The sequence below is a fragment of the Diceros bicornis genome, unplaced genomic scaffold (assembly GCF_020826845.1).
Source record: "Diceros bicornis minor isolate mBicDic1 unplaced genomic scaffold, mDicBic1.mat.cur scaffold_96_ctg1, whole genome shotgun sequence".
In the NCBI taxonomy this organism is placed as follows: domain Eukaryota; kingdom Metazoa; phylum Chordata; class Mammalia; order Perissodactyla; family Rhinocerotidae; genus Diceros; species Diceros bicornis.
In genome coordinates, this window is record NW_026691855.1 from 652,435 (window position 1) to 673,953 (window position 21,519).

Below are 21,519 nucleotides of genomic sequence, written 5' to 3' on the forward strand. Positions count from 1 at the left end.
ATAATTTCAAGAAACCATACCTTTCAGTTTATAGTAAACTAAAATTTTTATGAGTTGATTTCTCCTTCGTTAAAAACTATTTGTTTTAAATTTAGGTTGTAGAACTCAGATAGATGATTTAAGAGGCTCTGGGCATTTAGGCAGTTCTGAATTCTAAATCTCTCTATATTCTTTACTGAAATACATGGCTCATACATACCTCCTCTAACTGTTTTTTAAGATCAATTATTTCTTTTCTATATCTTTCCAGGAGAGCTTCATCATTTGATACCTCATTAACATAAGGGGTATTCTTCATAGACTGAGCAGTTCTGGAAAACTGGGAAAAAATACAAGAGAGTTAAGTGTTTGACACTAAAAAGTTAATTTACTTAATATTTAGGTTCCTCGTAACTAAGTTTTGTAAAGAAAAATCAATACTCTTCCCAGGTGGCTTAATGCTTGTGAACACAGAGCATTCTATGTCCCTGTGACAATGCTCGTAATTTATCCTAGCTGCTAGTCTTCAGGAGAGTTAAAGAAATATCTTGATGACAGGTGCTGACAAAGAAACTACAAACACTGGCTCACTGGAATCCCATCTACACCTCAAAATCCTGTGCAAAGGTCCCCTCTACTCTAAAGATTTGCTTCCAGTCAAAAGCCTCTCTCCTTCCTTTGATCTCTGTCCTATTTATTAACCACTTAACTCTTAATCCATGGCAAGCATGCTGGAAGACAGGTCTTTTCTTCCCTATAAGACTATAAATTCTATGAAGCCAGAGACTCTATCTTCTATCTGCTTCTCTGGCAGGATTTTGATCCAGTGCTCAATAGCTACTTCAAGCAATGTTTCTTCACATATGAGTGTCAGAAGGAACTTTTATTTTGGTTAGGAAGCTTGGCCCTGAGCTAACATTTATTACCGATCCTACCCTTGTTTTGCTGAAGAAGATGGGCTCTGGGCTAACACCTGTGTCCATCTTCCTCTATTATTTTGTATGTTGGATGCCACCACAGCATGTCTCGATGAGCGGTATGTCAATCTATGCCCAGGATTAGAACCTGTGAACCCCGGGCCACTGAAGTGGATCACGCTAACTTAACCACTATGCCACCGGGCTGGCCCCCAGAAGTAACTTTAAGAGGATATGTGTGGGGGACCATTAAATGACACTGAATCCTTCATTGAGATAGATAGTCTACTGACATTCCTCACTTTTCCTGTTTTAAAAAAACAGAAAATGCAGGCCTTAGGCTCAGAGAAATTTCAGACAGTAATTCACTAACAGGAATTTAAGAATTATTTTGTTATAAATATACACCCACCAGTTTTTTGGGTCACCTTCTGTTTGTTGCAAGTGCTAACCAGTTTTTCATTTATGGGATTGATATAAAATTTCCTTTTATAATAAGTTAAATTTAAAAAGTGAGTTATTTAAAGAAAAAATCAAGTCAATTTCAGTAAAATACTGAAGAACAAAATTGTGTAGGTGGCATATGAATGACTGAAGTTTGGGAAAATTAAGGAATGCTCTTTAGTAGACAACACATCAACTTTATTTTAACAGGTATATTATATCAATTAAAAAAACTGTACCTAATTTTAGTAGGTAATTTTTTCTTCTGAAAGATAATTTCCCCCCATAGTAAGTTGAGATAAAAATCAAACTCACTTGAAGAGTAGTCAGGGTTTCATTCAAAGACACTGGAGTAATTGTGCAGATAATACATGTTTTTGCATTTCCTCCCAAGGAATTCTGGAGAATTCGTGTTAATTTGCTGTCTCGATAATTTATGAAAGCACTTAGTGAGGAATGAGTTTGGGAAGAAAAAAGAGTAAAAGTTTTTATATAACAAACGTGGTTGGTTTTTAATGCAGAACCTTCAATTAACTACAGTTAAAAAATTGATTCTTTACAGGTTACAGGAGGCCAAGCAAAACTACTAACTAAAAATATTCCATTTAATTTAGAAAGTAAACTTAGTAGGTCACAGTCATACATACAAGAAGCAATTCATGTTCATGGAATCACAGCAGCTTTTGAATATATGGGAGAAATCAGTACATTTGTTTGAGTGTCACTGAAATATCATAATTTTCAACCTAATGAAAAACCTTAACATTAATAGGTAAATGTACAATGGGATAAACTTACCCATCTTGTCCATCACTAAGTTTCTTGATCACTTGTCACAAAACAAATAAGCTACGATTTATATTACAGCCTTCCTTGAGTTTCACACCTGCATTTATTAAATAAATAAATGAAACTAAAATTTTCCCCTGTACTAGATTATGAACTGACTTATCAGTAGGTTATGAGAGAAATTAGAAACTGCAGGGTCAGATGCTACAGTCTGGGCTTCAGATTAGATCTGCATCCACCTTTATTACCACAGGTAGCAGGCACTCTCTCTCTCTCCCTCCCACCTGTTATGTGAATCAGAAAGGCTCTCACCAGAGAAACAGCAAGAAGAAAAAGATGACTAAGAAAAGATTAAGGAGAGAAAGCCATGTCCCAAAAGAGCCCTGCTAACTCCTCAATTCAAATCTATTTTTCCAAACCCCCAAATATACGCAACTAATGACTTACAACCAAATTAGTTCCTAGCAGCTCACAACCAAACACATTCTTATTTTTAAACTATTAATATGCCCACATGGCTCAAACAAAAGCACATGGAAAAAGCCCTCTCTCACTTTTACGCTCTTTTCATTCAGTTCCTGTCCCTCTACCGGGAAACCACTGTTATTAGCTTATTCTTCTGGAGATTTTTAGAAATACAAGTTCATATATATTAAGTTTTCCCCTTTCTTTTTTAAACAAATAGTAGCATACCATACACACTATTTTGCACTTTGCTTTTTTCACTTGGCAACATACCATATATCTTATTGGTAAACATTGGTCTTTCTCATTCTTTTTTATAGAATGGAATATCATTGTATGGGTCTACCAGAATGTATTCACCCAGCAGCCTGCTGAGGGACACGCAGGTGTTCAATCTACCCTGTACACAAAAAATACTGCAAGAATCATTCCGAATAGCGATTATCTCACAGGTGCCTTAGTCAGCTATTGCTGTAATATTGCTGTTACCAAGCCAGCTTAAAACAACAGGCATTCATTTCCCATTCACAGGCCTGAGGAGCCACTGCTTTGGTGAGTACAGGCCATGCTCAGCTGAGTGTCTCTATGTCAGGTTGCAGAAAATTAACACAGAGAGAGGCTTGACACCTTTACGGTTCTGAAGCTTCCTATCCAAGTATACTTTTCCATTTGTTTAAGTGTTCGGTTATGTCCTTCAGGTCTGTTTAAAGTTTTCTTTATTTTGATCTTGGGCAATTTTTGCTGAGTTTCTTCTCAGGTATTACATCTTCTAAGTCATTATTGTAAATGGGATCTTTTTGTACATTAAATATTCCAACAGGTTGTTCTATTATGAGTTATTCATGTCTGTACATTAATTTTGTACCCTGTCACCTTTCTGAATTTCCTTACTGATAATGGTGTCCATGGTACTCTCAGGAGCTTTCCAGCTATAAATCTCATACAGAGTTTTAGCATTTTAACTGATGCTATAGCAGCCCAAAGAATATAATTAACCAGAAAAGGAAGCTGCTCTTTATGTTAAAGACTTTTTATCACAAAATTATCACCATTACCTTATTAGTTTCTAAAATGCCTGCTGCCATTTGTATTCTGTAAAAGAACAGCAGGACATTCAGACCAACATATTTCATGAGTTTTCATTACCTTCAGCACCTGTTTTTTCAGCTCTTTCCCAGCCTGCAAGAACAACCAAATTCTGTAAGAGAGGAAAATAAAACATTAGGAAGGGTAACTTGAAAATAATAAAATCCAAACTACCAAAAGAACGTTTTTAATCCATGGCTTATCTGAATACCCCGTGTTTCCTAATCTCTCACCCCACTCTTTAGGCCTTCCCTTGTCTGAGTCAAACTGACCTCTACACCTTGTTCCTTCTTTATAACGCATCCTCTATAATGTTGCCAGAATAGTTTCACTTTCTTGCACCAAGTTCAAAATCTTACCATGGTGAACACAGTTCTCCACAATCTGGTACTTGTGTTGCTCTAGCCTTATTCCTGGCCATCTCTTACTCTTAACTCTGGATGAGCTCCTGACTATGCGCTCCACAACTCATGTACTGTTACACTTTGCCATTCCGTTTGTTTAGCTAGTTCTGACCTTCTAGTCCACCTCTACTCTCTATTCAGCACCAAAGGCACATGTTACCTTCTCAGTGTAGCTTTGCCAACTTTATATTTTTTCCCCCACACCTTGAATGAACTGCTCTTTCAACTGTGTACCCAGAGATCTTTACAGATATGACTTATTATTATAGCCCTTACTGTGTTGTGCTAGTCATTTACGTCTCTGACTACACTGTAGCATCTTTAAAAGCATGGGCCTCTCTTTAATTTCACAAATTTTGCCGAAACAAGTGACCTCCTGTCCTGTTCCAGGCAGCATGTCAGGTGCTGGGACATGGCAGTGAGCCAGACAAAGAAGGACCCTGCGCTCAGAGAGCTCACATTCTGCATGGGGTGGGATGGGGGAGAAAGTCAGTGAGAGGAGAGAAAAAGACAAATAAGCAACATATCACCATGAGGGTAATACAGACAATTTAAACAGAGTGCCAGAGGAGGGAAGAGGAGAGGTCAGAGTATGTTCTTAGGATTGAGTGGCAGGAGAAGGCTTCCTATTTAGCTAAAATCTGCAGTGACAGAGAATAGGAAGCCAGCCAAGCAAAGACCAAGGGACCCAGACTCCCAAATAAAGAACAGCCAGCACACCCAGTCACAAAGCAGAAATGAGCTTTGTGTGTTCAAGAAAGAGAAAGGGCAGCATGGCAGCGTTGGTGAAGCAGAGATGGGACAAGACAGGGTAAGAGAAGTAGGAAGGGCTCAGATTATGTAGGGCTTTGTAGGCAAGAGTAAGAACTGGATTTTCTAAATGCAATGGGAAGCCATTAGAGGGATTGAACAAGAGAGTGACATATCTTGATTTAACTTTCTGAAGGGTCACCTGTGGGCCCTGGGTGGAGAACAGATTGCAGAGGGGCAAGAGTGGCAGCAGGAGCCCAGTCAGGCGGCTTGTGCAGAAATCTGAGTGGAGATGACCGTGGCTTGTGCTGGGGAGTGTGCAGTGGAGACGGTAAGTATGGAGGGATATCTTCTCTATTCTTTTCATCTCAGAGCTCAGCACTGTGCTCAGAACAGGGCAAAGGCTCAGTAAATATTCTTACTGCATTAAAAGGAAGTCAGAGATTTAAATTACTTCTCTCTGTGGAGACTTCCAGGGATAAGCAGGTCATTATACACTTCTGCTTTCTAGTCCTATCTCAGATACTTCTTTCCTCAAAATATTCAAAGAAATTTGATGTTTCTTGTACAGTATCTACCACAGATGACCTAGATACATAATAAAGGGGTGAAGTGGTGGTGAAGGCAGCATGAACTAAGGTATAAAGATGGGAACAATCATTAGTGTTCAAAGATACCAAGAGGTCCAATCTACCTTTAAGGGAGGAGCTCAGGTGGAGCAGAAGGATGTCAACTTAGACTGGTTAAGACTGGACAGATCTTGTTAAGGAAGTGATGCAACAGAAGTTTAGCCACATTAGAATTCTGTATATTGGACTGAAAAAGGAAAACCAGGTCGTGGAGGCCAGGTCCAGTGGAATGATACAGTAATTCAAGTGAGATGAGGACTTGGGTATGACACCCATGGAAAGCTAAAGGGTGGAATCAATAAGAAATGGCGATGATGGGAAAAAAGGGAAGGCAGAAAAAGATGAGGCAAAGCTGACTTGGGTTTCCAGCCTAGATGACCAGGATAATGCTGAAACTACTGGAAAAAAGGAATATTCACCATGGTAACAAAAAATAACTTGGTTTTAGTAACACTAAAGTTTGAGCTAACAGTGGGACACAGTTATAATCTTTAGGAAGATGTGAATGAGAACTCAGAGATCTAGATACAATAAAAACTCGGCTGTCATCAAAAGAGAAATGCTAACATAAAGTCAGAGGGCAAGCATGGGAAGTAAGAAAGGCCACAGAACACTCCTGTGTTGTTGTTAGGAGGGTAGGAAAAAGAAGCCACAGAAGCGAACAGGGAAGGATCAGAGCTAAGAGAACCTGGATATTATTCTCCCAGAAAGGCCAGGAGACATTCAAACCAAGGCCCCCTCCAAAGAGCCAGAAAACGACTCTCTGGGAAGACTGCATTCCAAGAAGATACCTAGAGTGAATGGGAGTCTGGAGGGTTGGACTTGATGGTATCTAAAGTCCCTAGATAATAGAGCATCAAAGAACATGAGAAAAGTCCAAAAATGGATCACTGAATAAGTCAAGAGTATTAAAGCTAAATTATTAAAAGTTAAAATTTCACTGAAATATCACAGGCCAGGTTTGGGAAACAAAACAGAAGTTAGGTTTTGTAGCATTTTTTGTTGTTAAATTAAAGCAGGACTAGACTATTGAAATAAATATTATACTGCGTAATAAAATAACTGAGGTGAACTAGAATTAGATATTTAATTAAGACTCTGACTTTTCAAAATCTAAAAGTGAATAAACATATTATAGATTTATTACTTTTTTCCCTGAAGTTTTCAAATCAAACAGAATAATCTTAAATCATATCCCACATCAAGCTAAAGAATTTAGTCCCTGAAGACAGAGAATAAAGCAATAATGGTAAGGAATAGGAAGGAAACACAAAAATGAGAGATAATTGATACAGTGCAACAAAAAGGAAATGGGGGTTTACTTATATGGAAAGAAGGAATATTTGTATAATGCTTATATTCACTTATTCAACAAACAAGTATTGAAGATAAACTAGGTACAATGTGCTGAGGCTACAAAGATGAATGAGATATCACCCTTCTCTGACGGATTTACAGCATAAACATTGTGTTTATAATCTAAAATTTATTTTCTTATTGTACCTAAAAATGAACTTGAACATGTGATTTATTTATAACCATCCACGTAGGTATTTGTTGATTTCCCAAGTCTCAATTCTATTGGCTGAAACTAAATAAATAATAAAAAAATATCCGGAGAGAAGTCAAGATGGTGGCATAAGCAGACTCTGAACTCAACTCCTCCTGGGGACACAGACAATTTACAACTACTCATGGAAAAATTACCCCTGAGAGAGAACTGAAAACTAGATAAGAGGAACTCCTGCAACAAAGGACAATCGTAATTGAGGTGGAAGAGGCAGAAACTCCCTTCTGGAGAGAAAAAAATGCCACCTTCACGAGCTGCAATGCTTCACAGCCACCCGGGAGCAGCCCAAAGGTACACAGCTCTCCCTGGAGGAGCGGGGCCCTGAGCCGGGGAGCGCCCCTGCTCTAGGCACTTCGTGGACCCAGCACAATCGAGGTGAGTGGCATAATATCTGACTTTGCCTCCTACTAAAACATTGGGGAGTACCCCCATAAAAGCTGATTCACGAAGAAATTAAAACCGACGTTTAGAGGGCCCACGCGCAAACACACCCGTTTCAGAAATCAACATAAAATCACCAGAAAGAAAGGTGCACAGTGCTTTGGTGAAAACAGACTCACCTGATAGGCTCTGAGTGCATCTTAGTGAGAGGTGAGACCTCTCCAGGAACTGGGACATTGCCGGCGGCCATTGTTGTGGCCTGGTGTGGGCGTGCTGACACAGACACCATTGGAGTTCTCCCTGGGGCCTGCTAGCCCAGGGTCTGTCCCCCTACTAGAGCACCAGTTTAATCCAGCTCAGCCAGGGCAGGCAGCCCACCCTGTTGTTGGCCCCACCCAGCAACAAGCCCTCAGGCAACTTGTGGGCCTGCATACATTGGTGACTGGATTCTCTGCAGCCTGGTGACCGAGCCCACTTCTGTGGGGCAGGGCGTTCACAAGGAGTAGGTGGAGAGTGTGGGGCAGTGGTGGAGTGTGTGGTGCGCCCACCATGGAGAGACTGGGTCCACTTCAGGAGGTTGCGCACATGGGCCAGGACTGTGTTGACTGTGTGTGTGGACCTGTGGGCGGTGGGGCTTGTCAGCTGCAGAAGACTTGTGCTTCCCAAAGACCCATATAGGGGTTTTGCCCCACTTTCCGAAGCCTGAAACAATTGGGTGCTCCCATGCCTGAGGCCAACCCCACCCAGCTGCAATCCTCAGAGAGCTGACAAGAGACTTAAAAGCTGGAGGCTTGTAGCAATTGTGAGCCCCTGAGCCTAACAAACTGCCATGCTGGGGGCCTACTCACTTAAAAGAAATACTGCAAACTAAATGTGGTGTTAGAACTTGCAGCCAACTGTGCTGGGGCTTCCCACACCTGATAAAGAGACTGAAGTGCCCACAACAACTACATAACTCAGCCTCTCTGGGCGCCTACAGGGAGAACAAACATACCACAACAGAAGGACACACGTAGCCCACATAGCGGTCACTCCTGGAACATTGAGAACTGAGGGAAGCACACTGCAGGCCTGCTAAGGCATCACTTATATAAGGTCACCTATCCAAGTGCAGGGCATGTAGCTGACCTAGCTAATACACAGACACGAGCACAGGAAAAGTGGAAAAATGAGAAGGCAAAGGAATACCTTCCAAGTAAGGGAACAGGACAAAACCGCAGAAAAGGAACTAAGTGAAACAGAAATGAGCAAGCTACACGACAGAGAGTTCAAACAAAGAGTGTTAAGGATGCTCACTGATCTGGGGAGAAGAATGGATGAACTCAGTGAGAATGTCAAGAAAGAAATGGAAGATATAAAAATGAACCAATCAGAAATGAAAAATACAATACTAGAAATGAAAAATTCACTAGAGGGACTCAAAAGCAGAGTTGAGGAAACAGATGAACGGATCTGCGAGCTGGACGAAAGACTAGAAGAAATTACCCAAGCTGAACAGGTAAAAAAAAAAAACAGAATTAACAAGAGTGAGGACAGTCTAAGGGACCTCTAGGACAACGTCAAGTGCACTAGCATCCGAGTTATAGGTGTCCCAGAAGGAGAAGAGCGAGACAAAGTGGCAGAGGATCTATTTGATGAAATAATAGATGAAAACTTCCCTAACCTAAGGAAGGAAACAGACATCCAGGTACAGAAAGCACAGAGAGCACCAAAGAAAATAAATCCAAAGAGGTCCACACAAAGACACGTCATAATTAAAATGTCCAGAATTAAAGATAGAGAGAGAATCCTAAAAGCCCCAAGAGAAAGACAAGTTACATACAAAGGCAACCCCATAAGTCTATCAGCTGACTTCTCAGCAGCAACCTTACAGGCTAGAAGAGAGTGGCACCACATATTTAAAGTGCTAAAAGGGAAAAACTTTCAGCCAAGAATACTCTAGCCAGCAAGGTTATCATTCAAAATGGAAGGAGAGATAAAAAGTTTCCAGACAAAAAAATTAAAGGAGTTTGTCACCTAAAAGCCAGTGCTAGAAGAAATGTTAAAGGGGCTGATTTGAGGGGAAAAGAGAAGACCACAAATAGGAAAAATTATCTATTTCCATGATAAGAGAGTAATGGATACAAATGCACAAAAAAGAGGTTAGATATGATACCAAAAACATAAAATGAGGGAGGAACGGAGTTAAAGAGTAGAGCTTTCAGACAGAGGTCAAACTAAAGAGACCATCAATTCTGTATAGAGGTCTACTAAAACACTGAGAAAAAAAGTTAAAAAATGGCAGTAAGTACATACTTATCAATAGCTACTTTAAACGTCAATGGACTAAATACTCCAATTAAAAGGCGTAGGGTGGCTGTTTGGATAATAAAACAAGACCCATATACATGCTGCATACAAGAGACACACTTCAGACTTAAAGACACTCACAAACTGAAAGTGAAAGGATGGAAAATGATACTCCACGCAAATGGCAATGAAAAGAGCGCTGGGGTTGCAATACTCATATCAGACAAAATAGACTTGAAAACAAAAACTGTAAAAAGAGACAAAGACGGTCAATACATAATGATCAAGGGAATGATCCAACAAGAGGATATAACACTTGTAAATATTGACGCACACAACATAGGAAAAGCTAAATATATAAAGCAATTATTAACAGACATAAGAGGAAAAATAGACAGTAACACAATAATAGTAGGGGACTTTACCACTCCACTTACACAAACGGATAGATCATCCAAACAGAAGACCAATAAGGACACACTGGCCTTTAATGACACACTAGAACAGATGGACCTAGTAGATATACACAGAGCATTCCATCCAAAAACCTAAGAATACACGTTCTTTTGAAATGCACATGGAACATCCTCCAGGGTTGATCACATATTATGTCACAATACAAGTCTACATAAATTTAAGAAGATTGAAATAATACCAAGCATCTTTTCCGACCACAATGGTATGAAACTAGAAATCAACTATAGGAAGAAAATCAGAAAAGCCACAAATAGGTGAAGATGAAACAAAATGCTACTGAACAACGATTGGGTCAACGAAGAAATCAAAGAAGAAATCAAAAAATACCTGGGGACGAATGAAAATGAAAATAAGACATGCCAGAATTTATGGGATACAGCAAAAGCAGTACTAAGAGGGAAGTTTATAGCAATACAGGCCTAGCTCAACAAGCAAGGAAAATCTCAAATAAACAATCTAAAAATGCACCTAAAGGAACTGGAAAAAGAAGAACAAACAAAGCCCCAAATCAGTAAAAGAAGGGAAAAAATAATAATCATTGCAGAAATAAATGAAATAGTAACTACTAAAACAGTAGAAAAAAATAATAAAACCGAGAGCTGGTTCTTTGAAAAGATAAACAAAATTGACAAAACTTTAGCTAGACTCACCAAGAAAAAAGAGAGAAGGTTCAAATAAGTAAAATCAGAAATGAAAGAGGAGAAATTACAACAGACACCTCAGAAATACAAAAGAATAAGAGGACAATATGCAAAGCTATATGCCAACAGATTCAACAATCTGGAAGAAATGGATAAATTCTTACAATCATACAACCTTCCAAAACTGGATCAAGAAGAAATAGAGAATTTGAATAGATCAATCACCAGTAAAGAGATCGAAACAGTAATCAAAAAATCTCCCCCAAAATAAAAGTCCAGGACCAGACGGCTTCCGTGGTGAATTCTACCAAACATTCAAAGAAGACTTAATACCTATCCTTCTCAAACTCTTCCAAAAATTTGAGGAGAGGGGGAAGCTCCCTAACTCCTTCTACGAAGCTGACATTACCCTGATACCAAAACGAGACAAGGAAAACACAAAAAATGAAAATTATAGGCCAATATCAGTCAGGAACATCGACACAAAAATCCTCAACAAAGGAGCAAATCGCATACAACAATACTTTAAAAAGATTATACACCATGATCAAGTTGGATATATTCCAGGGATGCAGGGATGGTTCAACATTTCCAAATCAATCTATGTAATATACCACATTAATAAAATGAAGAATAAAAATCACATGATCATCTCAATAGATGCGGAGAAAGCATTTGACAAGATACAGCACCCACATATGATAAAATCTCTGAAAACATGGGTACAGAAGGAAAGTACCTCAACATAATAAAGGCCATACACGACAAACCCATAGCTAATATCATCCTGAATGGTGAAAAACTGAAAGCTATCCCTCTAAGAACAGGAACCAGACAAGGATGCCCACTCTCACCACTCCAATTTAACATAGTACTGGAAGTCCTAGCCAGAGCAATCAGGCAATATAAAGAAATAACAGGGATCCAAACTGAAAGGAAGAAGTGACACTCTCACTATTTGCAGATGACATGATTTTATATATAGAAAACACTAAATAATCCACCAAAAAACTTTTAGAAGTAATAAACGAATATGGTAAACTTGCAAGATACAAAATCATCATAAAAAATCAGTTGCATTTCTATACACCGACAACAAAGTAGCAGAAAGAGAAATGAAGAAGTCAATCCCATTTGCAGCAAAAAGAATAAAATACCTAGGAATAAACTTAATCAAAGAGGTGAAAGATCTAGTACACCGAAAACTATAAAACATTGCTGAAAGAAGTTGAAGAAGACACAAAAAAAGGGAAAGATATTCCCTGCTCTTGGATTGGAAGAATTAACATAGTTAAGATGTCCATACTTCCTAAAGCAATCTATAGATTCAATGCAATCCCTGTCAAAGACAGGGACAACATTTTTCACAGAAATAGAACAAAGAATCCTAAAATTTATACGGAATGACAAGAGACCCTGAATAGCCAAAGGAATCCTGAAAGAAAAGAACAAAGCTGGAGGTATCACACTCCCTGATTTCAAAATATACTACAAAGCTATAGTAACCAAAAGAGCATGGTACTGGCACAAAAACAGACACACAGATAAACAGAATAGACTCAAAAGCCCAGAAATAAAACCACACATCTATGGATAGCTAAACTTCAACAAAGGAGCCAAGAACATACAATGGAGAAAAGAAAGCTTCTTCAACAAATGGTGTTGAGAAAACTGGACAGCCACATGCAACAAAATGAAAGTAGACCCTTACCCTACACCATACACAAAAATTAACTCAAAATGGACTAAAGACTTGAATGTAAGACCTGAAACTGTGAAACTTCTAGAAGAAAACATAGGCAGTACGCTCTTCAATATCAGTCTTTGCAACATATTGTCAAGCACCATGTCTAACCGGGAAAGAGAAAAAATAGAAAAAATAAACAAATGGGACTACATCAGACTAAAAAGCTTCTGCACAGCAAAGGAAACCATCAGCAAAACGAAAAGACACCCTAAAAATTGGGAGAAAATATTTGCAAACTATACATCTGATAAGGGGTTAATCTCCAAAATATATAAAGAACTCATGCATCTCAACAACAAAAAAAAATGAACAACCTATTTAAAAAATGGGCACTCATATGATATTTGACCTTCTCCCTCTGACTTATTGGACATTGCGGGTATTATGGAAAGTGAAATAAGTCAGAGGGAGAAGGTCAAATACCGTATGATTTCCCTCATTAAGTAGTAGATAATAACAACAACAAACACATAGAAACAGAGTTTGGATTGGTGGTTACCAGAGGGGAAGGGGGGAGGGAAGAGGGTGAAATGGATAATTCGGCACAAGTGTGTGGTGATGGGTGGCAGTTGGTATTTGGGTGGTGAACATGATGTAATCTATGCAGAAATAAAAGTAGAATGATGTACACCTCAAATTTATACAATGTTATAAACCCATGTAACTGCAATAAACAAAAAATTTAAAAACATAAAAATAAATTTAAAAAAATGGGCAAAAGACCTGAACAGACATTTCTCCAAAGAAGATATACAGATGGCCAACAGGCACATGAAAAGATGTTCACCATCATTAACTATCAGGGAAATGAAAATCAAAACAACAATGAGCTATCACCTCATGCCCGTCAGAATGGCTATAATTAACAAGACAGGAAACAACAAGTGTTGGAGAGGATGTAGAGAGAAGGGAACTCTCATACACTGCTGGTGGGAGTGAAAACTGGTGCAGCCACTATGGAAAACAGTATGGAGAGTCCTCAAAAAATTAAGGCTAGAACTACCATACGATCCAGCTATTCCACTGCTGGGTATTTATCCAAAGGACTTGGAAACTCCAATGCATAAAGATACATGCACCCCTGTGTTCATTGCAACGTTATTCACAATAGGAAAGACCTGGAAGCAACCTAAGTGCCCATCAAGGGACGAATGGATAGGAAGATGTGGTATATATACACAATGGAATACTACTCAGCCATAAGAAACGATGAAATCCAGCCATGTGTGACAACATGGATTGGCATGGAGGGTACTATGCAAAGTGAAATAAGTCAGAGGCAGAAGGTCAAATAGCATATGATCTCACTCATTATGTAGTAGATAATAACGACGACAAACAAACACACAGAGACAGAGATTGAATTGGTGGTTACCCTAGGGGAAGGGGGGAGGGAGAAGGGCAAAAGGGATAATTAGGCACATGTGCGAGGTGATGGGTTGTAATTAGTATTTGGGTGGTGAATGTGATGTAATCTATGCAGAAATAGAAGTATAATGATGTACACCTGAAATTTACACAATGTTATAAACCAGTGTTACTGAAATAAACAAAAGTATCCCCATATTCCATCACCACTTTAACTTTCAAATGTGAATAAAAAAAAAAAAAACCCAAACCCATTTGCTTACTGGTTAGGAAAGGCCTCAACTCCTACAGTCCTTACATCTAAATTGTAGGAGAAGGCAGCCATAAAAGAACAGGAAGAAAGATCTCTTGAATTCTTCCTACATGTTAACTAGTCATCTCGTGCTACAGATGAGAATAAACTACCAATTCATAGATGTTTTTGCCTATTTAGTTCAGTTAACAGTTCTTATGAAACCAAAGATCCAGCAGCTGAATTAAACTTTGCTTTGGTCTGTAGAGTACATCATCATGGTTCATCAACACTCACCAAATGGGACACCTTGACAGATCCTTCACAATTAGAGGGTTCATCTTTCTCTCTACTTTCCAAAATCTAGACAGAAATGGCAACTTGTAGAAAAATTAGTGTATTCTTAATTGGAAAGACCAAGTAGAGAGAAAATTACCTACCATCCTAAAAATAGCATGAGAACGACTGCTTCTCTGATTCGTTTTCGTAACTCTATAATGTCTGTTCTCTGTAAAAATGAGTCACATTTCAGCTGCATACATTAAAATGCAAAGAAAAACATTAACTTTTATTTTAACTTAAGAAAGAAAAGTGTGGTTTGAAGCCTAAATACATTCAACTGAATAGTTTTTACAAATGTTTTGAAGAAACACAGCATAAAGTCTTACTTTCTCCCTTTGTGATCCACTTCAAAGCCATTTCTGGTGTATAAACAACTTCCTCTGTGAGATCACCCACATACGGATTCCTCTGAAACAAGGTTAATGATTGGAAGAGTAGAGAAATAGAAGTCACTTAAAAGTTTGCATCTCAAAAAGAAGGTGCAAACTATTACAGCATTCATTTGTGGAAGGTAAAAGTGGGCAATGGGGACCATTACTCTGTAAAAAAAATAACAAGTAAGCCTATGATATTTACAATTTATTTCCTATACCAAAGCACACCAAATTCTAACTTCATCTTATTCTTTTTAGACACTTACACAAAGGTATTACAGCTGTCAATATTTAAAAACGATACATATCCCTTAAAAGATGAGCTCTATGAACACAAGTAAGAAGACAAAAAACAAATCACAGAAACAGGAGACACTTTAAAAAATATGGAAATTAAAGGTAAACGTTCATGAACAATAATCTCATTAAGTCAGTCTATTTGTTGAGCCACTCTCTTAACTCTGTTACTCACACTGAAGTCTTCTCGAATTATTAAAGGTTTCATTTTTTGAGTGTCACAGAGTAAGTCTGTAATGGTTTCATTGTATATCTCCATGTAAGACACACGTAAGAGAAATTCCCTATCAGGAAACTAGAATAAAAAATATGTAAAAACGTCAGAGATCATCCAATTACGAAAACCTATTACTGAATGCTTATGTGCTCTTATTAAACATTAAAATATTCTTTGAGAAGTTATCTTTGTAAAATAAACAAAAAACAAAACAAAAAAAGCCCCTATGGTCCTACATCGAGAAAAATAAACACAAATATAAATGCATTGTTTTGGAAATAATGAAAATATAGTATTATAGCATTAGAAGAGGAGAGTGCCTAGCCCAACTCTTTAAGCTTAAAATAAAACCCTACCAATAGATGTTCAAATGAGAACCTTAAAAATCATCAGGTTGCCTATCCTGGTCTCCTAACCATATCGACCCTCTCCTGCTCCTTAATGATCACTGGCAGCTATTCAAAGGCAGTGATAAGACTTCTTGTTTCTCAATGCCCACTTTTTAGCAGGCGTATTACTGCTTCAGGATGCAAGGGAAAGAATGAAAGAAGTTTAAGCTCTATAAAGTCAGTTTGTGGGGAAAAGTGAATCTATGCTCTGCCTTTCTTCTTTCCCTGTGGATAACCAAGAGAGAACTGTAAGCATACTTCCTTTCACCATGAGAAGACATTACTACTTTTACCTGTATGTACTAGAAATTTAGCTACTTACCTTCTTAACTTTGTTGAAAATGTCATGAATTGCCCTGGGGATTATTCCTAAATCATCTTTGGAACCGATCATGGTATATGTTTTGCCTGAAGCAGTCTGCCCGTAGGCAAATATAGTACCCGCAGAAACAAAACAGACACACGCAAGAATAAAAATGAATCTAGAGTGTGTAAAACTATCAATACTGTTGAACAGACACCCAAGACTAAATAAAGCATTTCTGCAGTGAATACAAACCACTGTAGCCTTGCATGGCAGAGTCTATGATTGGTACTGCTATTTCTTCATACACATTTTCAGTCGATTCATTATTGAGAAAGACACGATCTAAAAAAAAAAAAAACACAGAAGTTAAAGCAAACAAATCAACTATGCATTCATTCTGAATTAGTAGTTGCCCGAAGAAATAAAATTGTCAGAATATGGTATGATAAAATATTTGTCACAATATTTTCTTCAACTTAGTAGTCCTCTGAAAATACACTTCTCTATAAGGTAAACTGTGTTGGTTCTCACACACAAAAAAACACAAGTCAGTTATCCTATGTGCTTTCAAGAGGGAGTAAGGCGTAGTGGCTGAATGTGGGGGTCTGGAATCTGACTGTCTGCGAATCTTGGTTCTGCAAGTAAGTACAAGCTGTGTGACTTTGGGCAAGGTGGTTGATGTCTCAGTGCCTAAATTTCCTAACCTGTAAAATGAATACATATTATCTTCCTTATAGAATTACTGTGAGCATATGGTTAATACTCGGGAAATGTGAACTATTACTATTCTTTGAGAAATTTTAGTGTTTATACCATGTCTAGCAAGAAGGCCTGGCTCAAACTAAACCAGGAAATGCAGACATTTGGAAGAAAAGTACTGAACGAAGCTGAGGTGGTACAGAGAATGGCCGGTTGGCTGGCTGCTGAAGGCTGGGTTTAGGGCAGCATTTGCACTGATGAATCCACTAGTCCAGGATGCAGTTTCTGTTTTTGTCAGCGCATCAGGAATGGACCACTCTTTCAGTGGTGGCCTCACATTAGAAAGCTTACAGGAATGGATTTGTAAATCAGGAGGGAAATGTACGGACCATCTTGAGAAACTCAGTGATGACACTGCTCGCACCATGACCACATATCTGCCCTTGTAGGTGGAACCATATGGAGAGCCAAAGTGCCATTGGAAAGCTGTTGGGGTCCTGATTTCAGAGCAAGGACAGATGGCAGGATTATTCAGGTCTCAACGCCAACAGCTTCAGACAGGTGGGTGAGTCCAAATCCTTTGTGAGCATGCACGGCCACTGACAACCTATAGTACTTGAGTCTGAATGCCTGTGTATCCCTTGTTCTTGGTTTTCTAATCTCTGGCACACACTGTTTTACCTTTTTAAAAATTATGTTGATACTATCAAATAGTCTTTTAGCAGGAATCATTTTTTAACCTATACATCTTTGCTCCAAAGCCTTATATGCTGGGTTTCTAGTGTAACACTAACTCGACAACCTAAGCACTCGTACTCCTAAGGTTGTTGAGAGGACCTCACTGTCCTCTACGGTGCCTAAGTGGAAACATGGTAGTGTGGCTGGAACATAGATCTGACTCCCCCATCTGCTGGCTGTGTGACTTGCGTATCAGTTCCTCATTAAAATGGGAAGGTACATACTGCACAGGCTGGTTAGGAGAAATAAATGAGTTAATATACATGAAGTGCTTAGAATGGTGTCTGGCACATTGTCAGCACATATATGTGTGGGAAATCAATACACAAATCAGCCTAGCCAATGTTGAGGGCCTCCAAGTCCCTTTCTCCCAGCTGGTTCTCACTCATCCTGCAGGCTCCAGGGTAAGTGGTACCATTTCAGACACCTAGACTAGTTAGACCCCCTGCTACAAACTCCCACAAAGCTATGTCATCACGAGTGTAATTAGTTGTTGAAAGCCTTTCTTCCCACCATATGATAAGCTCCACAAAAGTGGTGGTAGGTCCCTGCTGTATTCTAGCAAAGAAGGAATATCTTCACTATTTATTCTGTCAAGAGTTTTCCTGAAAATAATTGTGGAAAGAATATACTAAACTGAAACATCTTAAAGATGACTCGACATTAAGCAACAAATTTTGGGCTTACAGAGTCTTAGGCCACAAATACACTAACAAATAAGAGGAACAGTGTTAGTTTCAGTCATAAGGCACTATGACTATAATCGTGTTTTAAATATCAATTTATTACCTTACTTATCATATGTGATAAACAATTTTGTAAAATTTCCACTGAAGGAGTTTACGGAAGGCTTAGTCTGATCTTTAATGACAAATGCAGTATTATTGAAAAGCCTTTTGTACTCAATAGAAAAGAATAATACGTTACCGTTTGATGCTATTATAAGCTTACCAAAATTGAAGGATATACTTCCATCAACTTGATAAATAGTATTATTGTCAGTTTTCCAGTGATCTTGCATAGCCCCTCCAAGAGCTTCTTTCCTAAAAGAATAAAAACAGTGCATTTTAATACAACTGGTTTTGAAGTCATGTTACATGAAAGAGAATTTAAAAGATTTCATATGCTGAAGAATATTCCAAAAGATCTTAATGACCTATACTATATACAAGAGCCATGTGGAAAGTCCCCCGTTGAGGGGTCAGCACTTTTAAGTGGGGTTTCAGCGACCTCCTGCCCTGTCATGGGCCTTTCCTTGGGAAGCTCTCCACTCCCCTCCCCCTACCCAGTACTGGCCACTGAAGAGAGACATTCAAATCCAACTCCAATTATGTCCTTCCTGCTTAACATCTTTGAAAACCATCTGAAATCCTTAATATGGCACATGAGACTGGGATCATGTTTATTTCTCTCTTCAAACTTATCTTCCTCTAACTTCCTATATACCCCCTAACTCCATACAAATCAACTATCTGAAGGTTCCCCCAAGATAACAGATTCAATCCCTCTGTGCCTGGAATACCCTGGCTTACCTTTCCAACAAATAACTTAACTATTCTTTCAGGAGTTTCCTGACACCAGCCCTGCCCCTTTCCCCACATTGTTATCTAAGGGAAGCACTAATGAGCCCTCAGCAAACACTCTCCACCTGCCTGTCATAGCACTTGTCACAATGTATTGTAATGGTTTCTTTATGTAGCTGTCTTCTAATACATTAGATAATGAGCTCCTAAAAAATAGGAAATTCCTCATCTGGATATGCTCATTTATTAAACACTCTAATATTTACCACATAATTCTCAAACAGAAAAATGTGTTTGTATTCTTGGGGAGGGGCAGAGATTAGAGAAGCAAAAAGCCTTCATTTCTTCCCGTTCCCCAGGGCAACAACGGTAGTACCTACACTGTACCCAAAAAAAAAAAAAATGGACTTCAATACTGATAAATCTCAGTCATTCAACATTCTGCTTGCTGAATTCAGCCATTGACTGTGAAGTCTTGAGCGCCGTCTGAACTCAGTGCAACAAGAGAGACTCGGCCTTGCTGTCAAGGACACAGTAGAGGGGGAGACAGCCTAGTGCACCAGGACCACCTGTGAGGAGCGGCAGAAGCTCTTTCCCACAGGCGTCCCTGACTGGGGGGGGTGGGCAAGCGGGGGCAGGGTCAAGGGGGTGGGGGCCTGAGTTACAGCGGAGTCAAGAGAATCCCACAGCGGGACCCTCCAACCCCTCCTTGTCACTGTACCAAGAAGGAAACCGTGCAAGGCTGTGCGGGAACGGGTGGCGAGGAGCAACTCCTCAGCTCCGGGCTGCCTCGGGGACCTGGCCGGGTCGTGCCGCCTACCTGCTGAGGGGCCGCAGGCGCACGCAGACGGTGATGGCCTTCTCCTCCGCCATCCTGCTGGCCATCCTGCCTTGAACGGGAACTGGTCCAGATGCCGCGCTGCAGCTGCGGAGCGCCAGGCCTCCCCGCTTAAAGCTTTCAATTTCCCCAATGCCGCGTTTGAATGGGCTGCCGCCTCCTGATGCTTCTCACCTGCAGCGCATGCTCAGCTAAAGGGGGCAGGGGGGTTAAAGGGTCTGGAGATAGCGCTCTAGGGGAATGCAGAGAGCCGCTATCCCAGTAATAGCAGAAATTGCTGTCACCTGCTGAAAGCCACTGAGGGGCAGGCAGCCATTTACAAACACATCCTCCACCGCACCCTTCAAGAGTTTGCAATCTGTAGAAAAAACAACGCAGAAAAACTTTTTCACTAACAAAAGAGAATTATGACATTTAAACAATCACACTTTATTTTTTAATTAAAATGAGTCAAACGACGAGTTGCAAGTCACTACCCAGCCCAGAAACATAAGAAACTTGTGCTGTTTAGAAATTCTGAGATTTAGGTTTCTCCTCTTGCTTTCTTTTTCTTGAAACTCCTGTTTCCATTGGCTGTCAGTTCCTGAAAGGTTGACTTAGGAAAAGAATTACCGAAGAGTGGAAAAACTCACTTAGTAATGAGCTGAAACTTTTATTAGCGGAAGTGGGAAAGTGATTCTAAATTCTTTCCCAGAAACAGTGCTTGATTTTCCTTTGTTTCAAAGATTTATTTATTTATTTATTTTGCCCCCCAAAGCCCCAGTAGATAGTTGTATGTCATAGTTACACATCCTTCTAGTTGCTTTATGTGGGACTCGGCCTCAGGATGGACGGAGAAGTGGTGCCTCGGTGCACGCCCGGGATCCGAACCTGGGCCGCCAACATCGGAGCGCGTGCACTTAACGGCTAAGCCACGGGGCTGGCCCTTCCTTTGCTTTAAATATGCATCACAGTAAAGTATTACATATTCTGTAGGAGATTTCATTTTCTTTCAGTCCTTTTCTTAGTTGATTTAAGATGCATCAAGAATTAACTCCTTTCAGGGTCCGCCCGGTGGTGCAGCAGTTAAGTGTGCGTGCTTCACTTCGGTGGCCCAGCGTTCGCATGCTTGGAACTCCGGGCAGGCACCAATGCACCGCTTGTCAAGCCATGCTGTGTCAGTGTCCCTTATAAAGTAGAGAAGATGGGCACAGATGTTAGCTCGGGGCCAGTATTCCTCAGCAGAAAGAGGTAGACTGGCATCGGATGTTTGCTCAGGGCCAGTCTTCCTCACAGACAAACGTTTTAAAAAAGAATTCTCTCCTTTCCCTCACCAAAAACATGACCTGCAGTTACTAATAACGGTTCATTATTTAGAGGAGTAGAAAAGTCTATTGATTCAATAAAACTATTTTGGAGGGTAATTTTGCAATATCAATAAAATATGAAAGGCACGTGTATGCCAGCAATTCTAAGACTTTATTTATAGATCTATTTGAAGTGATGAAATCCCGCCATTTGTGACAACATGGATGGGCATTGAGGGTATTATGCAAAGTGAAATAAGTCCGAGGGAAAAAGTCAAATACCATATGATCTCACTCATTAAGTAGTAGATAATAACAACAACAAACAAACACATAGTGAC

At 39.5% G+C, this 21,519-nt stretch overlaps 1 protein-coding gene and 2 long non-coding RNA genes across 3 annotated transcripts; all 3 read right to left on the reverse strand.

The window, feature by feature from the left end:
- Window positions 1-205: 205 nt before the first annotated feature.
- On the reverse strand, window positions 206-2,275 carry LOC131403924 (uncharacterized). Its single transcript, XR_009219645.1, has 3 exons — window positions 2,139-2,275; window positions 1,656-1,785; window positions 206-319 (listed from the first exon to the last, which is right to left on the reverse strand). It is a non-coding gene; the product is annotated as an uncharacterized LOC131403924 (long non-coding RNA).
- A 12,154-nt stretch (window positions 2,276-14,429) lies between these two features.
- On the reverse strand, window positions 14,430-16,220 carry LOC131403927 (centromere-associated protein E-like; the record flags this gene model as incomplete). The annotated part of the gene is made up of 5 exons (XM_058538136.1): window positions 14,430-14,531; window positions 14,609-14,676; window positions 14,837-14,918; window positions 15,357-15,476; window positions 16,110-16,220. Coding segments are annotated over 5 exons (468 nt in total), but the record flags the coding sequence as incomplete, so codon positions are not given.
- Window positions 16,221-16,358: 138 nt separating this feature from the next.
- On the reverse strand, window positions 16,359-19,921 carry LOC131403929 (uncharacterized). Its single transcript, XR_009219647.1, has 3 exons — window positions 19,875-19,921; window positions 18,483-18,574; window positions 16,359-16,436 (listed from the first exon to the last, which is right to left on the reverse strand). It is a non-coding gene; the product is annotated as an uncharacterized LOC131403929 (long non-coding RNA).
- Window positions 19,922-21,519: the final 1,598 nt, after the last annotated feature.